The sequence below is a fragment of the Narcine bancroftii genome, chromosome 4, assembly GCF_036971445.1.
Source record: "Narcine bancroftii isolate sNarBan1 chromosome 4, sNarBan1.hap1, whole genome shotgun sequence".
In the NCBI taxonomy this organism is placed as follows: Eukaryota; Metazoa; Chordata; class Chondrichthyes; order Torpediniformes; family Narcinidae; genus Narcine; species Narcine bancroftii.
The window spans coordinates 190198828-190217449 of NC_091472.1; the positions used below are offsets into that span (position 1 = coordinate 190198828).

The 18622-nt window shown below is 37.9% G+C and overlaps 2 protein-coding genes across 9 annotated transcripts in view; one reads left to right on the top strand and one right to left on the bottom strand.

Annotated features, from left to right (window-relative positions):
- The window catches only part of anapc7 (anaphase promoting complex subunit 7), an 89689-nt gene extending 79866 nt beyond the window's left edge, over positions 1-9823 (bottom strand). For 2 of the 5 annotated variants that reach the window (XM_069933323.1, XM_069933324.1), the window contains exons 1-2: positions 9555-9821; positions 3787-3973 (exon numbers count right to left, since the gene is read on the bottom strand). In XM_069933323.1, coding sequence (XP_069789424.1) covers positions 3787-3973; positions 9555-9700 — 333 coding nt within the window. In that variant the 5' untranslated portion in view covers positions 9701-9821. Of the gene's footprint in view, positions 1-3786; positions 3974-9554 lie in introns of all 5 variants that reach the window. The other 3 variants (XM_069933325.1, XM_069933326.1, XM_069933322.1) reach the window with 2 other exon arrangements.
- A 52-nt stretch (positions 9824-9875) lies between these two features.
- Positions 9876-18622, top strand: part of ube2g1b (ubiquitin-conjugating enzyme E2G 1b (UBC7 homolog, yeast)) — a 33433-nt gene continuing 24686 nt past the window's right edge. Inside the window, exons 1-4 of one of the 4 annotated variants that reach the window (XM_069933330.1) lie at positions 9876-10005; positions 13302-13404; positions 13573-13632; positions 15686-15783. In XM_069933330.1, coding sequence (XP_069789431.1) covers positions 9948-10005; positions 13302-13404; positions 13573-13632; positions 15686-15783 — 319 coding nt within the window. In that variant the 5' untranslated portion in view covers positions 9876-9947. Of the gene's footprint in view, positions 10170-13301; positions 13405-13572; positions 13633-15685; positions 15784-18622 lie in introns of all 4 variants that reach the window. The other 3 variants (XM_069933331.1, XM_069933332.1, XM_069933333.1) reach the window with 3 other exon arrangements.

Genomic DNA, 18622 nt, shown 5'->3' on the forward strand with positions numbered 1-18622 from the left:
TAATGCAGCAACTCATTTTTACAAACCTTAATTTAAATCATCACAGCAAAAATCCAAACATGCTTTAAAGAGTAAAAATAAAAATAATAATGTCAGCACAATTTAATTTGTACTGGTAAATAATTTATTTACAATTTATTAACATTAATTGGTGCATGTTAATTTTTTTTTAAATTTAAATCGAACCAGTTAAGACAAATGAACATGATTTTTTCCAAATAATGTCTATTTATAAATATTCTGCCCTTCTTGTGGTTAATAATTACTGTCATTTTCCTTACTGTCCAATAGCATCCATGGATTTATAAACTGTTACATTACTTTTGAAATATTTAAGCTTAATTTTATATTCGTTCATCTCCTTGTCACACTATTGGATAACACCAAGATTTCAAACTGGCGTAGATTGCAAGCCATCAGTCTAATAAGCCTTTGAACATTTTAAAATGGTCTGCAACTGCCATTGCTCATAGCTTTAGTGTCCCCTGGTGGACATTGGCATAGTGTCAGGAAAGAACAAAATCAGATTAGTAAGCAAATTCAAGACTCCTTTATGGTCATGTCATAAAACGTGTGCAATATTAGACAAAATTTACTTCACTCTGCTTTAAGGCAAACAAATTTGCCATCAGCAGAAATTTCCAGGCATATCTTAGTCAGTGAAAGAGAAGAAAAAGAGATTCCCCCCTCCTGTCCCCCAGAGATGTTGAATGCCCGTGGATTTGCCTCCAGTGCACCCACAGCCACAGACTCAGTCCAAACCATTGGCAACCCGAGCTCCAGATCTGAATCTTCAACACAATCAGAAAGCCTTCAGCATCCTCAGCACCCTCTTACATCGCAGTTCTAATGCCTGGTACTCCTTCAGTCAGTCTCCAGAAGTCCAGAGCCTGATGTGAGCCCTTTGACTGCAGATGCCAGCAGCCACAGCCTGTGTGGGTTCCTCACCTTGAATTGCCAACAGCTCATTGCTTGATGTTCTACAGCCAAAAACTGGTCTGCTGTTGTGGCCGCTATTACAAACAAGGGGTGACCTTCCCGTTTTCCGGTGCTTTGTGCCAGTCCTCTGCTTCCCCTCAATGGTGCAGCTGAACATAGACTCTGCTATCTTGGGCCCAGACCCTGCAGTCGCAAGGACTAGGTGATAAAACCGTGCAGAGGAGCGTCTCCTTTCCTTGCACTCCACGCGTTTGTGCCAGCGTTACCATTTCAGCAGCTCCAGATGCATTGCCATTTTTTTTTGTTTTAAAGACAAAAATACTGTTTGCACTGTTTACAAGCTCCACAAATGAGGACTGGTCACTTGTAAGAAAATGAAGGTCTGTTAGTAAAATTATGCAATAATATTATAATCCCTGTCATTTCTAAATTACAATGCATAATCTTGTTAATGAGAATCATAGCAGCAAAGATAATACACAAAATTGCTGGAGAAACTCTGCAAGTCCCACAGGTTCCACTGGAGGCAAAGATACAGTGATAATGTTTGGTATAAAAACATTTTTCCTTTATATGCCTGTGCTCCACACTTTTAAATTTATAATCAAACAATTCACAGGTACACATTGTAGATTTTATTCAGGGTTACTTGTATACATTTTGGTTAGACCATGTAGAAATTATAGCACTTTTTATACATAGTTCCACCATTTCAGGGCACCACTGTATTTAAGACATTTAGCATCACAGGTGTTTATGATTACTCAGTTAAGTTTAATTGCTTTATTGGTTCAGATATAAGAGAGCTCAGCTTGCTTCTAAACCTTTGATCATCTTTGGAGTCTATAGTCGCTATTTCTAAGTGTCCCAATGAAAGACAAAGAAACCATTATGAGGCAGAAAAACAAAAATAAAACAGCAAGACACATCCCCAAACCTTAGGATTACCAAATTCAACTATCTGGAACATCATTAATAAAAAAGAGTATATTGGTGAACTCAGTAATTGCAAAGGGCCAAGGAAGACCTCCACTGCTGATAACAGAGTAATTCTCATTGTAGTGAAGAAAAATCCCCAAACGCCTTTCCAACAGATCAGAAACACTCTTCCAGAGGTAGCTGTGGATGTATCAGTGACTACAGTCTGCAGAAGACTTCATGGACAGAAATACAGAGGCTACACTGCAAGATGCAAACCACTAGTTATCCACATAAACAGTACGGCCAGATTACAGTTTGCCAAGAAGTATTTAAAAGAACCTGCAGATTTCTGGCAAAAGGTCTTGTGGACAGCAGAAACCAAGATTAACCTGTATCAGAGTGATGGTAAGAGCAAAGTATGGAGCTGTAAAGGAACTGCCCAAGCATACCACTTCATCTGTGAAACACACTGATGGGCATGTATGGCTGCCACAGGTACTGCATTGACGATGTAACTGCTTATGGCAGAATCAAAATGAATTCTGAAGTGTATAGAAACATTTTATCTGCTCACGTTCGAGCAAATCCCTCCAAACTCACTGGGCGGCACTGCATCCTGTAGCAAGACAACAGTCCAAAGCATACTGCTAAAGCAGCAAAAGAGTTTTTTCCAAAACGAAATACTGGAAAATTCTTGAATGGCCAAGTTAATCACCCAACTTAAATCAATTGAACATGCCTTCCAAACAATGAAGGGAAAAGCTCCCAAAACAAGCAGGAGCTGAAGATGGCTGCAATAAAGTCCTGGCAGAGCATCATGAGAAAAGATACTCAGCACCTGATGATGTCCATGAATCACAGACTTCAAGCAGTCATTACATGCAAGGGATATGCAACCAAGTACTAGCAGGACCACTTTAATATACTATGGCTATGTCCCAAATATTATGGTGCCCTGAAATGAGGGGGTTATGTACAAAAAGTGCTGTAATTCAACATGGCCAAACCAAAATGCATACGAATAACTTTGAATAAAATTTGGAATGTTCTCTTTAATCACATGTGAATTGTTTGATTACAAATTTAAAACTATGGAGCACAGGGGCAAATACAGGAAGACCTTTGTTAAGGTTTCGCAGTGGTTGGGGGAAACTGTACTTCAGGACAATTTATTATGAGTTATCATCGAAAACCAGAAATTGATCTTGACAGCCATAAATGCTTGTTTCATTGTTATAATGGGGAAGGTTAGGAGAACAAAGGAGGAGCGGGTCAGTGGGTTGTGAAGTGCCACATTACCAATTCTATCTAGTTTTGCGGTTAACTAGAATTTCATTCAGACTGTGTGAAACTATTGCATCTCACTAATTTCTAGCCCTTTCTCCTCACAATGACAAAACCCAACAGATTATCAGCTTCTGCCTCTCTTATTCCATTTGCTGATAAATCTCCAAAGGCCGAACAATATCAACCAATATGTTGCTTGACGTTCACCTACAAAAATGCTACCACAGTGAACTCAGATCACAGGGTTTGAAATCATACTTGCTGTTCCACACACATTAACTAATCTCAGACTACAGTGGTAAATGGAAGGGAATTAGTTAGTTCCAAAAGATAGAAACATTTTACTGCCATTAAAGGAAGTGCCATTGTTTAAGAAACACTGTTTAAGCATGGAATTGTGGTCTAGAATTTATTCACCATCAAACTTAAAAGCATTTCTAAGAAGTTTCATGGTACATCTGCTCATGCCTTAATATCATACCTCTGTTTACTTTCTTGTCATTAATACATAACTAGAGTACTTTCTTAATACATAAACCATAATAAATAATCAATCTATTGCCATGAACATGTCACAAAATTTGTTGTTTCACAGCAGCGTCACAGTATAAACATTTCTTTAAACCACATTTACAGTACCTGGGTTTGAGGTGTTGAAGGGGCACTCCCACCAGCTGGCCTCACTTTTGTAGTTTTAGTCAGTGCCTTCTTCTGCTGTAAAGCGATTTTGTATTTAGATTCAGCATTACGATATTCCTTATCATGAAAGAGAGAATCTGCATGGTAGACAAGTAACTGGTACTTCTGCACTGGAGAGAAGAATTCTCTAAAAGCAAAGAGTAAACCAAAGGAGAATTAGTGCACCTACAAAACTTCCTCCAACACTCATTTGACTGGCATGTTTGATTATGCATGGAGAAGGTGACTGCTTTTACCATGAGCACAATAGCTTATAATCATATTTTCTCAGATAAGCATGTTATTTTCCAATCCCAATGTGGATTTTTTTTTAATTAAGAGCATAGAATTGGGCACAATTTTTGAAAATATTAACCCAAATTTTACTTCACCAATTGCAAGATGTCCAAAGGACAAATAAATGAAATAAAAACAAAATCGTTTATTCTGATCATTGGCTGTAAAATTTGAACAAGTGAAAATTGATCAAGTTACAAGACCAGAACTGAACTGAGCTGCTTTAATTGACATTTTAATCAGTGTATTTTAGGCATCTATGAAATCACAAGATACAGGAACAGAAGCAGACCACTAGGCCCATCGGGTTTGTTCCATGGCTATGCACTAAGCTAAACTAAACTCACCCCTAGTTCCAATTACCAGCCTTTTCCCCATATCCCTTGATACCCTTACTAATGAGGTACTATCCATTTCCTGTTTAAATACTCCCAGTGATCTGGCCTCCACTGCTTTGTGCGGCAGTGAGTTCCACAGATTCACGACCCTCTGACTATAGACGTTCTCCCTCCTTTCTGTTTTAATTGGATAACTTCTAATTTTAAGACTATTACTCCTTGACTCGCCATCAAAGGAAATATCTTATCCGCATTCACTCTGTCAAAACCTTTCAATATTCAAAATGTCTCTATGAGATCCCCCCTCACTCTCCTGTACTCCAACAAGTACAATCCTAGAGCTGCCAAACGTTCCCCATACGCCAGCCCCTCCGTTCCAGGAATCATCCTGCTAAATCTCCTCTGCCCCCTTTCCAACAACTTCACATCTTTTCTAAGATAGGGGGCCCAAAACTGTACACAGTACTCTAAATGGGGTCTCACGAGTGCCCCATAGAGCTTCATTAACACCTCTCTACCTTTAAACACAATACCTCTTGAAATGAACGCTAGCATCAACTTTTAGATGACTGGGCATCAACTTTTAGATGACTCTGCACAAGGATGCCCAGGTCTCTTTGCTCTTCCAAGGATTGAATTTTTCCCCCCCATCCAGATAGTTCTCTGTCTGTTTATTTCCACTGCCAAAATGTAGAACGGAACACTAGTCAACATTGTACTTCATCTGCCATATATTTGCCCAGTCTCCCAATCTCTCTATATCCCTCTGCAATTTTAGTTTCTTCAATAATTCCTGCTCCACCACCTATCTTGGTGTCATCTGCAAATTTGGCCACAAAACTATTTAGTCCACAATCCAGTGTTAAATAGAAATTGTAAACAGCAGCGGTCTCAAGACCGACCCCTGCGGAATATCACTCGTTACAGGCAGCCATTCTGAACAGGATCCCTTAATTCCTAGCATGCGGCACCTTATCGAAAGACTTTTGAAAATCCAAGTAAGTAACATCCACAGCCTCCATCCCCTTGGTCTGTCCTACCTGAGATTTCCTCAAAAAACTCTAATAAGTTAGTCAAACATGATCTACCCTTTAAAAAACCATGTCATGCATTTCCAGGTATTTCATAACTTCATCCTTGAGGATTGACTCTAATATCTTCCCCACCACTGATGTCAGACTTATAGGTCTATAGTTCCCTTTTTTCTCGCTCCCACCTTTCTTGTACAGCAGAACCACATTCACAACCTTCTGAACCCCAGAACCATGCCAGAGACTAAGGATTTCTGAAAAATGAGATCATATAGGAGTGTACTTGCTTCCTTCAGGTTATGAGGAATTTATCTAAATAGGTTTTACATGTATATTAAATATGTTTGGTTTTAAATAATTTGGATGTTTTTAATTCCCTATACTGCAGAATGAGTGCACAACTAAAAAAAACTTTCACTAAAGAGGAGTGCAAAAATCAATGAACAAAGCTTTTAGTGGGGGTAAATCAATTATGTTTTTTATATCCCCAAAATGCCATGGAATTTAAAGGATGGAACCAATTCATGTTGAGGTCTAGATTGGAAGTTAGAGGGAGGTTCTGGTTTAGTTTCATTGCTTTTGGAGATGGAATCTGACCATGGAAATTGAGGGCCTATGACTAGTGTGATTTGTAGAAAAGCTGCTGTAAACCATATGCTCAACGTTACGGAATAATATTTTAATAAGCCTTAGGCAATTTGGCCACTATCGGTGATTTCTAACATGGCATCAGAACACAGATCACTAACCTGATTATTTTCTTTCAGAAGAACAGAATGATAGTAGCCCTGCATGTCTTGATTTCCAACAAATCATAATGGCATGGCAGAACATGCCATGCTAAGTAGGTAACTAAATGAAAAACTGCAAGAGGGTGGCAATTAAGTAACAGACCTAAATGACCCAATCATGAATGAAGTTGTACAAAATTGTGAGCTGGGACCATTGGTGTTTAAAATGTTCATTAATGACTTGCAACTATTCCTAAATTTGCTTATTAGTTATTTAGTCCAAATCAAAACATTGTAGGATATCTTGGGCAAAGCAAAGTATTGGGCCACATGAAGCAGGCATTGGTTAATGTCAACAAAAGCAGTGTCATAGAAACATAGAAGATAGGAGCAGGAGTAGGTCATTCGGCCCTTTGAGCCTGCTCTGCCATTCGATGAGATCATGGCTGATCTTAAAGTTCAGTACCCCATCCCCGCCTTCTCTCCGTAACCCCTAATTGGGAGTGGAAAGCTCACATGTTCAAAACATTCAACTAATAAAGGTAACATATTAAGGAAGATCATCCAAGAGATAATGGCATTTCAAAACATTAAAAGGTGTTTGACTTAGCTATGCTGAAAATAATATTGTTTTACATTGTTTATACAGTAATGTGTCCGCAGTTACTGCTTTTCTTTCTTTTACTTATGCAGTCCCTTGAAGTTGCAGATGATTTGCTTCCACTCTGGTTTGAGGTTTTCATGGGTTGAATGTGGGAATTGCAGACTATTCTATAAATGGATTTGATAGGCTTAGCAGGTGGATATTTAATGAAGTGGCCTCTTTTTACAGGTAGCCACTGAGCTGATAGTGAATGACCTGAAGCTTGTCAATCCCATCTTGAATGATGCTTCTCCAATGAATATTCATAGACCAGAGATCTCTGATTTGATAAACCTATTCTTTGAATTGTACCCAGAATTTAACAAATAATATTTTTCTTTGGCTTGGCTTCGCGGACGAAGATTTATGGAGGGGGTAAATGTCCACGTCAGCTGCAGGCTCGTTTGTGGCTGACAAGTCCGATGCGGGACAGGCAGGAAAAGATGGAGGGATCTGCAACCTAAGGATGATATCAAGTCCCAATTCATAAGGACTCTTCAGCACAGAGTACTTTAGAGAGAAAATGATTTAACATTGAAATTAAAGGATTGGACACATTCAAGCTGAATTAATTATTTGAGATAGGTAGCAACCATGGAGACATTGAAAATAAAATTTACAGATAAATGATGTGTTAGATAACAAACAAATATTTTATTTTGAAGCGATCACTATCTAGAAACAGATTGTGGAAACATCATGGTGAAGATTCCTTGGAATGAATAAAAGATTGGGACAACTTCAAAAGAAATTAATTTGTTGAGATTGATGCAATTATGGCTTACAATTAAAGTCTTGGAGTTTCATTACTTTATTTTCTATATCTGCAGAACTTCCCATAGTTCAAATTTCCACATATGTTTACAACTGCAAGGAGAATGCATCATTCTGTCATCCCATAATTGTGCCATGTGTGCGTGGGGGTAAACTTGATGGACCTTTTCTCACTTTTGTGAGACTGAACATAACAAGAGGATGTGATATTGCATTACCTAATATTTGATAAACATTTCAACCTGTACCACCTACTTTCCTTTCCAATGATACTCCCTTTCTATAAACTTCCCCAATTCTTAAAAGACATGCTGTTCTTTATTTTTAGACACTGCAGATCATACGTGCAATTTCCTCCTCCATCTCCAATTTGCTTCCGATCCATTGACCAAGAATTCCCATTTAGTTTACACAATGAATATCTATTGCTGATGAAACCAACAAAATTATCAATGGGTAAAAGCTGAAGGGACTAGTAATTATTCAGAAGCCAAGCATCAATAATCTCTACCCTTATATGATTAAACTTATAGTAGTAAGTCTAAAAGATAGGGAATAAAAATTTCTTACTGTGACAACAAGGACAAGAAGCATAATTCAGATTATAACAATTTTCAGAATTAGTTGATGTTTTCCAGTATAAATGTTTAATAATATTAAACAAAAGGATAACATTTGCAAATATTTTTCAATTTTGGCCCTATACTTTTCTTGAAATTTCCACAAGATTTTTTTATAACTGCTCGAGAAATGCACAGGAGTCAGGAGAATGATATACACATGGACATGAAGTGCAGCAACTATCAGACAACTGAAATAGCTGCACTGAAGTACTGTAGTTAACATTTCAGCTTGATCAGCATCTATGAAAAGCATCATTGGCAATGATCCTTATTCAGAATCTTCAACCTTAAACATTACCTGTGTCTCTTTCCACATATAACGCCTCTCTGCAGAGTATTTATTGCATTTTCTGTTGATATTTCAGGAGTTGAAGCAGTTGCAATGTTTTGATTTTAGACAAATGTTTTGGTGGTGTTAAGTAGGACACCAGAATTTCTTGTGTTCTTTGATGTTTTTAATATCCATCACCACAAGTGAAATGGCATATTGCATTTTACGTTTGTCATTATTTCTGAAGGCGAATCCTTCCAAAAAGGCAGCGCTCAATTAAAATATTGTCTTTGACAAAGGAAATATTACATAGAGGCTAACAGGGGGGAAAAAAAGAAAATAAAATCCTTAATATCACGTCAGAAGAATCAAAACGTCAAGAAGTTTAATCAAACAAGTATAGATTTTCAGAAGGGGCAAGAAGATTATTAAAAACACATATTTGGATAAGAAACTCAAGGGGTCATGATTACTTAATATTCTGCCACCAATAACAAAACAAGATAGGGTATAGCACAAGAATTACAGTACATAGAAGGGCAATAAAAGGCCAGGAGAGATATCTAGATACTATTTTCAACGTGCTGGTGCAACCAAATATAAAGCAGATTACACGCTTCTGATACAAATTCCGTATCTAGTTATGTTTGGATCATATCTGGATCCCGAAACTCAACACTTACAACATTATAGATACTTGAAATCACTCAGAGACGTGACTGTACTACAAGATCTTGGACACTTCAATGCAAAGACTGGCACTACTACATCCAAACTCAAATGACAACAGCAGTTCTTGAGAATATGATCTTCCACCGAGAAACCTTGAGAAACTGCAAGTTTTCCCAACTCTGAATGTCAGCTTTTGGTGAGATAAGAATATTGAGAGAGAGAGAGAGAGAGAGAGAGAGAGAGAGAGAGAGAGAGCGAGCGTAACATTTTTGATTCAAGAAAATGCTGGCATCGAGGGAAAGTTCAGACGTCAAGCGAAAGACGAGGAAACTCTCCAGTTACCACTTACGGATTGTTGTCGCTCATGGTCAGCAACAAGCTGCTAAGCAGCCTCACGTTGGAATATAGCCCAGCAGCCACCATGTCTCGGACGTGATCGATAACATTCATCTTGTCCCCGAGAGGTCTCACCAAGCCAAACCTCAAGCAGCACATCAAAAATGGCGCCGTGGGCCTCGCCACCCCAGTCAAGCGTCCAACCCACGCCTGAATTACCACCTGAAAAAAAAAACTGAAAGAGATCACTGCTTAAAGGAGGAAATGCGCCTCGCCGTGGCAGTAATAATGTGTCAAAAGTAAATCATTAAAATGCGCTGTTACGTCTCATGTCCAAGTTACGGGCAAAGCGGCGCAGCGTGGACACCTGGGCTGGGGCTCGGGAGGAGGCGCATGCGCAGCATCGATGCCGGAGTGGGAGGCGGGGACGAAGGACGCTGACTGGCTGTGGTCTCACCCTGAAGGTGGGGAAACTGAGGGCCCGCTGGATGTGGAGCGAGTGCTCCTGACCATTTATCTCACCCACTTGCTTTACATTTACTACGTGTTTGCCATACTTTATTTGTGCTGATTCTAACCTCAGTAATGACCGACCAGTCCTCACTGCTCCTCAGGAAACAGCTGGCAGGTACGAGCACCTCAGGAAAGTTTGCTGAGGACTGTCGCAGTTCGTGAATTTCTCTCAACTGATTTTAAAGCGATCGCTATTAACGTTTATTATTCCTTTTAGTTTATGGATTTGAAGCCATCGTCATCTGCAGTTCATTTTGTAACTTTTTTTGATGTTGATCTCCCCTGCCATTAATTATGGCAAACTGTGTCCTCCTTCCTGAGCACTTAACGAATGTGGACCGTTTCTGCAGTTACTACATTTGATAGCTTTAAATTGGAAAATTGTGGACGACAGTACGTGTGTGAACGAAAATAACTGGAGATAGAATCTGGGGCAAACAGTAACTGCAGAAGGAGCTCCGCGGATCGAGCAGCACCTTGGGGGTGGGAAGAAGAATTGTCGATGTTTCCGACCAGTATCTTGCATCAGGATCAAAAATAAATGATTGTCAGGTGGGATTGAATTGGTGCAAGAGGAGATTAGCAACGCTTTGTCTGGTTTTTGGAACGAGCCTATCTCTCACTCACTCTTCAGATGTGAAGATGACAGGGTCATTGACCTAAAATGTTCAGTGTTTCTCTCTAAAATTGGCATTTTCTTGGGTTTTCAACCTGCAGTGATTTGCTTGTATAGATTTTTTTAAAACTTTATTTTGCTTAATTACAAACTGTGAAACAGAAATACCAATAGATTTTTTGTATGTTTAATCAAATAGCAGATATTTTTGTTTCTACTGAATGTGGTACAGTATGCTGTGGTCGATCTCCTGGAAGCTGAATTGTTATATGTCCTTGGGTGTTCTTTCCACCATTTTTGTCAGATAGTCATCTCTTTGGAATGTAAATTGCAGGTAATCATTTGGTTCACATTAATATCCTATGTTTTATTCCAATTATTATTCTTATTATTTATCTGTGGATAATATGCAGGAATGATAAGTAAAGAGAAAAAAATATTTAATCCTTGGGAAAAAAATAGAACTTTCTGACCAATGCTTGGTTCATCAAGAGTTTTGAGCAAACAAAGAATTGCTGGAGTAACTCAGCAGGTCAGGCAGCATCCATGAGTAATGGTCAGTGTTTTGGGCGTGAACCCTTTATCGAGACTAATGTAGAATAGGTGAACTTGCCTGTATAAAAAAGGAAAGAAGCTAGGGGTGACAGGCTATTGGACAGTTGTGAAAAATAGAGAGACAGTTGGATGGAGAAACTATTAAGGGGTGGAAATGTTAAAGAAAAAAATAAATACAGGAGTAGATAAAGAAGAGATGGGAACAGTGGAATCAGATGTGGGTAGGGGAACTTACCCAAAATTAGAGTAAATGGCATGTTGAATACTAATTTTTTTGGATACTTTATAGTTTTGAAATCCAATTATTTAAATTATAGTTTTTAAATCTTGTAACAAATTTTTTTTAGCTATTTCGTACTTTTTGTTTTCGGGTTCAACTAAGATTGTTAAAATCCTTTTTCTTTAAGCTAAACACAAGAATAGATTGCCACCATAATTTGCATCTTAGAGGTTAAAAAAGTTTTCTGCTGGCTTTTCTAAAAAGTGTAATTTAACAAAAAAATTTAACATCATTTATATTTTAATGTAAATTTTCTGTGTATCTTAACTCAACATCTTTTATATTTTGCCAAAATAAGTTACAATTTGGGTGGATCAGAAGGGGACATTGTGTCCAGACAAGAATTTTTTTTTCTTCCTATTACAATATTCATTATGGTTATTTGTTAGCAGCAAAATTAGTCAACCTGATGAAATATTTTCAACCTGAAACATTAACTCTGTTTCTCTTTCCAAAGATACTGCTTGACCTGCAGAGTGTTTCCAGCATATTTTTGTTTTTATGAAAATTGTCAAACTTGTTGATTACCTACTTGGACTTGTTCTTTGAACACAACAAATAGAAATATGTGTGTTTGACCAGTGGCTCCCCACATTTCATTTGTAGTTATTAAATGACAAAATAGTTACTACTTGACATGTGGTAGTACTTGTTTTTTTTTTTGGCTAAATAAGATTGTTAAAATCCATCTGTTCTGTTTGACATTTACAGTAAAGCTCTGATAATACAGTATGCTTTGGACTTGGTGCCTGACTAGCCAGTTTTCTGGACTATTGACAATTATTTGTATTAATATCCAAACATGTTTTTTTAAACGTTACTCAGTTGTTTAATGAATTTTCCAATGAGCTCAGATGGAGAGGGAAATGCATATATAACCAATTTGCAGGTTCATGAATCCTGATGTTTTCAATCACAACCCCTGCTCCAGCCACACAACTGGCCCCCATCCTGGTCCTCCAGCTCTGGCTGTATATCCAGCTTGCACTCTGGTCCCCTGGCTAATGAGCGAGCCAGATGCTGGATCAACAGGATTTCCGAACGATCAGATGCTGATTTATCAGAGTTTTACAGGATTTGAGCTATGGACCAGCCATATAAATAAATCATTTTTCAGTTTAAATGCTGTTTCATATTTTGGTGGTGTACTCCTTGTTGCATGGGCATTACTTAATATAGGTATGATTTAGTCTGCCTTCTTTCAGATGTTAAGGCCAGCATAGAAAGGATTTTCTTTTTCTTTGTCAAGGATTTTGGGTGAGGGGGCGATTGCAAGCAATTACTGAACTAACAGCATGGATTATTAAACTAACCTTTTTTTAAAAATTAAATAAATATTGCATATAGCTGTAAATCCGATTTGTAAAATTATTTCATGCATTTGGAGTGTTCTGGCAAGGATTGAATATTTTGGACAGAAAATGCTTTTAATTTTAAACATTCCCTGTTCTAATATTTTTGAATGCTACCAGCAGAAGGAATTCTGTAATTCAGTCACTGACTGGATCACTTGTGCCAAGTAATAATTTGTATTTTTTCCCATGCTAACCCAGAAAATAGGTTTTGTGCAGACATGATGGAAATGAATGTTTATAATTGGATTGGAACACCATAATCAGCATTCAGAAGTAGAAATCACCTTTGCTTCTTCTCCACATTCATATCATGTTTTCTTTTGCAGCTTTAATGATCAGACTTGCAGAAAATCTCAATCGTTTGTACAAAAATGCAATTTCTGGTCAATTTGAAATGATTATTACACAGTTTCATCTGTGTGCTTTTTGTTTTATCCCAAGAACTAAACAAGAATCCAGTGGATGGATTTTCTGCCGGATTAATAGATGATGACGACATATACAGATGGGAAGTTCTCATCATTGGACCAGCAGATACTCTCTTGTAAGTCTGTAATATCAAAATATCTCAGTATTAATTGAAACTGCCTGTTAGCCACCTCAGTTTAATTTTTGGAAAAAATATTTAACTGAAATAAAGAAGTATAATAGAAGTAGAAGGGATGTCTTCTCAATATAGCATCAACATCTTTCATATGTGCTTGAATTTTAGAAATCTGCTTAGAAAGCCTCATGAAGTGGGTCCTAATCAAATGCCAAGACTTCTAATGTGGTAATTTATGATTTGGGAACAGAGTCATTTACTAACATAGTTTTCTTCATCACCACAAAGGTTTCACATCAGAAGAACAATGATTGTGAAGTACTATGTGTAATTAAGATGTTAAAAACACTCAATAAATGCAAATGTTCCTTTATTTCTTGGGAATAAAGACAAATAAAATAAAGATGGTTAAAAGAGCAAAGTGGGTTAATGAAACTTTAATTATCGAAAGTCGGACAGAAAGACTTGCTGTGATGACCAACATTTCAAATAGACTGTAACGAGAGCTCAGGCGAAGAGAGGCTCGGACTTGACCTATTGAATGGAAGGGCAAGGGATAGGAGAGTTCTTAACAATATGTAGGAAGGGATAAGAGTAAAAGAATAAATTAAGAAGAGATAACACAAAAAAAATCCTGAAAGAAATACCCTTGAAAGGTGACATGATAAATGGCGGGGGAGGAAACTAGAACCACAATAATCAATCTAATGGCTATATTACAGTGTCTTTTACAGCCTAGGAAGATTAATATTTCAGCCTCAGCATATTAGAAAGGACAGGGAATTTGATAAAAAGAGAGAATGGAAGATTCAGTTTTTGTATTCATAAAGGAGACTTTCAGTCATCTAATCATATAATGGAATTGCCTGTAAATTTCTTGATTATAGTATGGAATAGAATTAAAAAATCAGAAAAAGTGTAAAAGTGGAATATAAAAATAAAACTTGCAAATGATTTTAAAGCTAATAGTAAAAACACATAGAATGCGATAAAAGGAAGTGTAAGCCCATCCAAAACATATACAGAAACTATATAAGAAAATTGCATGTGTGTTAAGTGAAAACCAAAGAGCCTGGTTCTGGGCTATACAACTCTATTTACAAAGAGTAGAATTGAGTAGGATTGTCAAACCAGGCACTGAGAACAGACAAATGCTTTCCAGAAGTGGAAATGGATTGAAAATAGAGTATGTAAAATTAAAATAAGTCAATTAAATAAAGGAAAGCAGAAATAAATGGCAGATGAGGAGGGAAGTTATTGCAAAAAAAATGCTGCAGCTCCAGTCAGTCTTCATTAACCAGTGCCAACACTTCTAACCAATTAGTTGATGATAACTGATTATGATCAGAGAACATGAAAGGATCAACATCAGTGCAGATTTTTTGCAGATTTTTCACAGTAGATTTAATATAGTTTGCAACCACTCTCAATTGATCTGATTTATATTCTGTTTTGGGAACATATTTTCCACTCATTTTGCTATTGATTAGACTTGATTTTTCTGTTAACACTTTGCGTTATTACAGATGTGAAATCATTTTTTTCATAAATTTCTGAACAGTCATTTATTACCTGGAGTCCTGAGCAAAAGGTAAATCAGGTGATTTTATTTCAAGGGATTCCAAAACTTTATTTTTATTAATTTGGAAATAAGATGCCACTTTCTGTGAAAGTAAGTAGGTACAAATTTGGCACTGATAATCCTTTTAAATATATTGTCCTACTCTCCTGGTCCCAAAAAAAGGTTGTCTACAGGTAGTTGATACAGTTGTACAAATTACAAAATTTAATCATAGGTTTAAGAGATTGTATTAAATGTCAAAGCAAGACCAGAGGTATTGTGAAACACCCTAATGCGAGAATCCAGATTTTAGCCTTTTGTTCTTAGTTTTCTTTTATTAAATAATATGCAATTGTGGGTAGACTTCTTTGATTCCAAAATTGTGCAAAGATAACACACATTTCCAGGGACATTTTTATTTACTGTATAATTTACTGTTAAAGGACAACATAGTATCTTAATGCAGGTTTATTTTCGAGCTACCTTGCTCACATATATTTTTTAAAAAAAAACACTTTTTACAATTTCTTGTATTGTGAGACAGATTAATTTGATTTGTCTCTAAATTTTGCAATGTTCTTGAACTTTGTAATGATTAGGAAAATATTCTCCTGTTTTCTTGGTCAAGATTTAGGTTATTCATCAACGACTTGTACAATACTGGTCAGAAGGGAAACCTTTTTATTCATCATGATTCTTAACTTAATATGTTTTGCCTAGTGAGGGTGGATTCTTCAAAGCTCACCTGACTTTTCCCAATGATTATCCTTCACGGCCTCCAAAGATGAATTTCATCACAGAAATCTGGCATCCAAATGGTAAAATGTGTTTTTATGACATCAAATCAGGATTGATTGAATTGTAATTTTTTTTTTAAAAAACTGTAAGGCAATAGATGAAGCTATTATCTCATTTTATTTTGTAACTATTTGAATCTCTCGAGCAATAGTGGCAGAGTGTAAGCAATAATCCTGTTTATGGATTTGGTTATTAGCAGACAGGTCACAAAGTTGATACCTTAATGAGAAAAAACAATTTGATGGATTACATCCGACAAAATTTTCATGCCATCCACTGGCTCAACATGACCACAAAGTCTGTAGCAAAAAAAATTGTATATAACTATATTTTGAGGATTAAAATGCTAAAAACCCTCAGCAGATCAGACAGCTTCTTTGGAAAGATAAACTCTTAACTCTTCAGCTCCAAGACCCTTTGTTAGAACTGCTAAGAGAGAACAAGTTTGGTTTCAGTTGCAGAGAAAATGAGGGAAGGATGGATAGAACAAATCTCTAGAATTAGACCAAATTGGTTAATGTGGCAGATTATTCTTTGTCTGTGTTTTGCATTGCTAATAGTGTACCTGAAGAACACATCTAACAGACTGCAGAACAACGGAGAAGGAAAAACTGAGCCAAGATCACATATAATTAACTGGGGGAAAGGAACAGTTCTAATATGGATGTAAAGTGACTGAAAGCTGATAATTTAGTATCAAGTTCAGAAGGGTCTTTCATGCCCAGCTGGAAGATGAGGTGTTACTCCTGAACTTGAATTCTGCCTTGTAAGCAATGCATGACAGTTAGACCGGTCAGAGAGGGATAGAAATTTATAATAGCAGGCAATAGGAGGAAGCTCTTTCGTGGACTGCATTATGGAGCACCTCCATTCAATTGCCAAATCTGCATTTGGTTTCTCTAATAAGGAGGAAACCTCATTTTGGTCATTTGCTATACATTAAATTGGTAGAAGTGTCAGTGAATCAGTGCTTCACCTAGAAAGATGAGTCAATGGATGGTGGCAAGAGAGGAGATGAAAGGACAAATGTTACAAATGTTGTAATTCATTAAGAGAATCCCATATCTCAAGGGTTGATTCTTGGGGATAGAAGATTGGATCAGAAAGTTACAAAGGGAGAAATTCCTTTGAAATGCTCAAAGGGATAGGTCACCAATGTGGTGGAATGTTGTTGCTACTGGCAGAAATACAAAGGGGGATCTGAATGCAGAACCTGGTGGTTGGAAAATGAAGACCAAGAGAACTCTGTTCTTGGAGTTAAACAAGAAAGTCTGCAGATGCTGTGGTTGTAATTTACACAAAAACGCAGGAAAAACTCAGAAGTCATGCAGCGTTCTTTATATAGCAAAGATAAAGCTATGTACCCAATATTTTTGGGGTTGAGCCCATCAAGGTTTCCCCAACCAGAATCCCTGGATGAACAATGAAATCTGGAACCTGCTGAGAACCAAATCACAGGCATTTAAGTCTGGAAATCCAGAACACTAAACGGGGAGCTGGTACGACCTACAGAAAGCCATCTCCCAGACAAAGTGGAGATTCTGGATGAGAATGGAAATGACTGCGGCAGGGCCTAAATCACCTGCTACAAAATGAAATCTGGTGCTGTAGGCGGTAGCAAAGCTTTTCTCCCAGATGAACTTAATGCCTTCTATGCCTGATTTGGAAGAACCACTGTACACCCCCATCTCCCCTGATGATCCTCTACTGTCAGTATCCGAAGATGTTTTGTGAGCTAACTTCAGGAGAATGAATCCATGGACAGCATCCTATCTGGATGGAGTACCCAGCTGAGTACTGAAAACCTGTGCTAACCACTGTATTTATGGGTATCAACATCTCACTTTGACGGGGTCTGGTACCCACCTGTTTCAAATAGGTCTCAATTGTACAAATGCCCAAGAAGTGTGTGGTTACTGCCTAAATGACTACCCACCAGTTGCATTCACATCCACAGTGATGAACTGTTTTGAGAGACTTGTGTTGAAGTATGTCAGCTTCTGTTTGAGCAACAACATGGATCCATTCCAATTTGCCTTCCACAGCAACAGGTGCCATCTTGCTGGCTCTACATAAAGACCCGGATGACCTGAACAGTAAAGACTCGTACATTAGGATGTTCTTTATTAAGTATTCATTTATCCCCTTCAAAACTGATCAGCAAACTCCAAGACCTGGGCCTCAATACCCCACTGTACAATTGGATCCTGGATTTTCTTGCCAACAGGCCCCAATCACTTTGGATTGGCAACAGTATCTGCTCTACTTGCTTTACACCTATGACAGTGTGGCTTGCTACAACACCATCTACAAATTCCCTGATGATATCACAGTGGTGGGCTTCTAGATACCACAGTGGTGGGCTTCTAGATACCACAGTGGTGGGCTTCTAGATACCACAGTGGTGGGCTTCTAGATACCACAGTGGTGGGCTTCTAGATACCACAGTGGTGGGCTTCTAGATACCACAGTGGTGGGCTTCTAGATACCACAGTGGTGGGCTTCTAGATACCACAGTGGTGGGCTTCTAGATACCACAGTGGTGGGCTTCTAGATACCACAGTGGTGGGCTTCTAGATACCACAGTGGTGGGCTTCTAGATACCACAGTGGTGGGCTTCTAGATACCACAGTGGTGGGCTTCTAGATACCACAGTGGTGGGCTTCTAGATACCACAGTGGTGGGCTTCTAGATAGCACAGTGGTGGGCTTCTAGATAGCACAGTGGTGGGCTTCTAGATAGCACAGTGGTGGGCTTCTAGATAGCACAGTGGTGGGCTTCTAGATAGCACAGTGGTGGGCTTCTAGATAGCACAGTGGTGGGCTTCTAGATAGCACAGTGGTGGGCTTCTAGATAGCA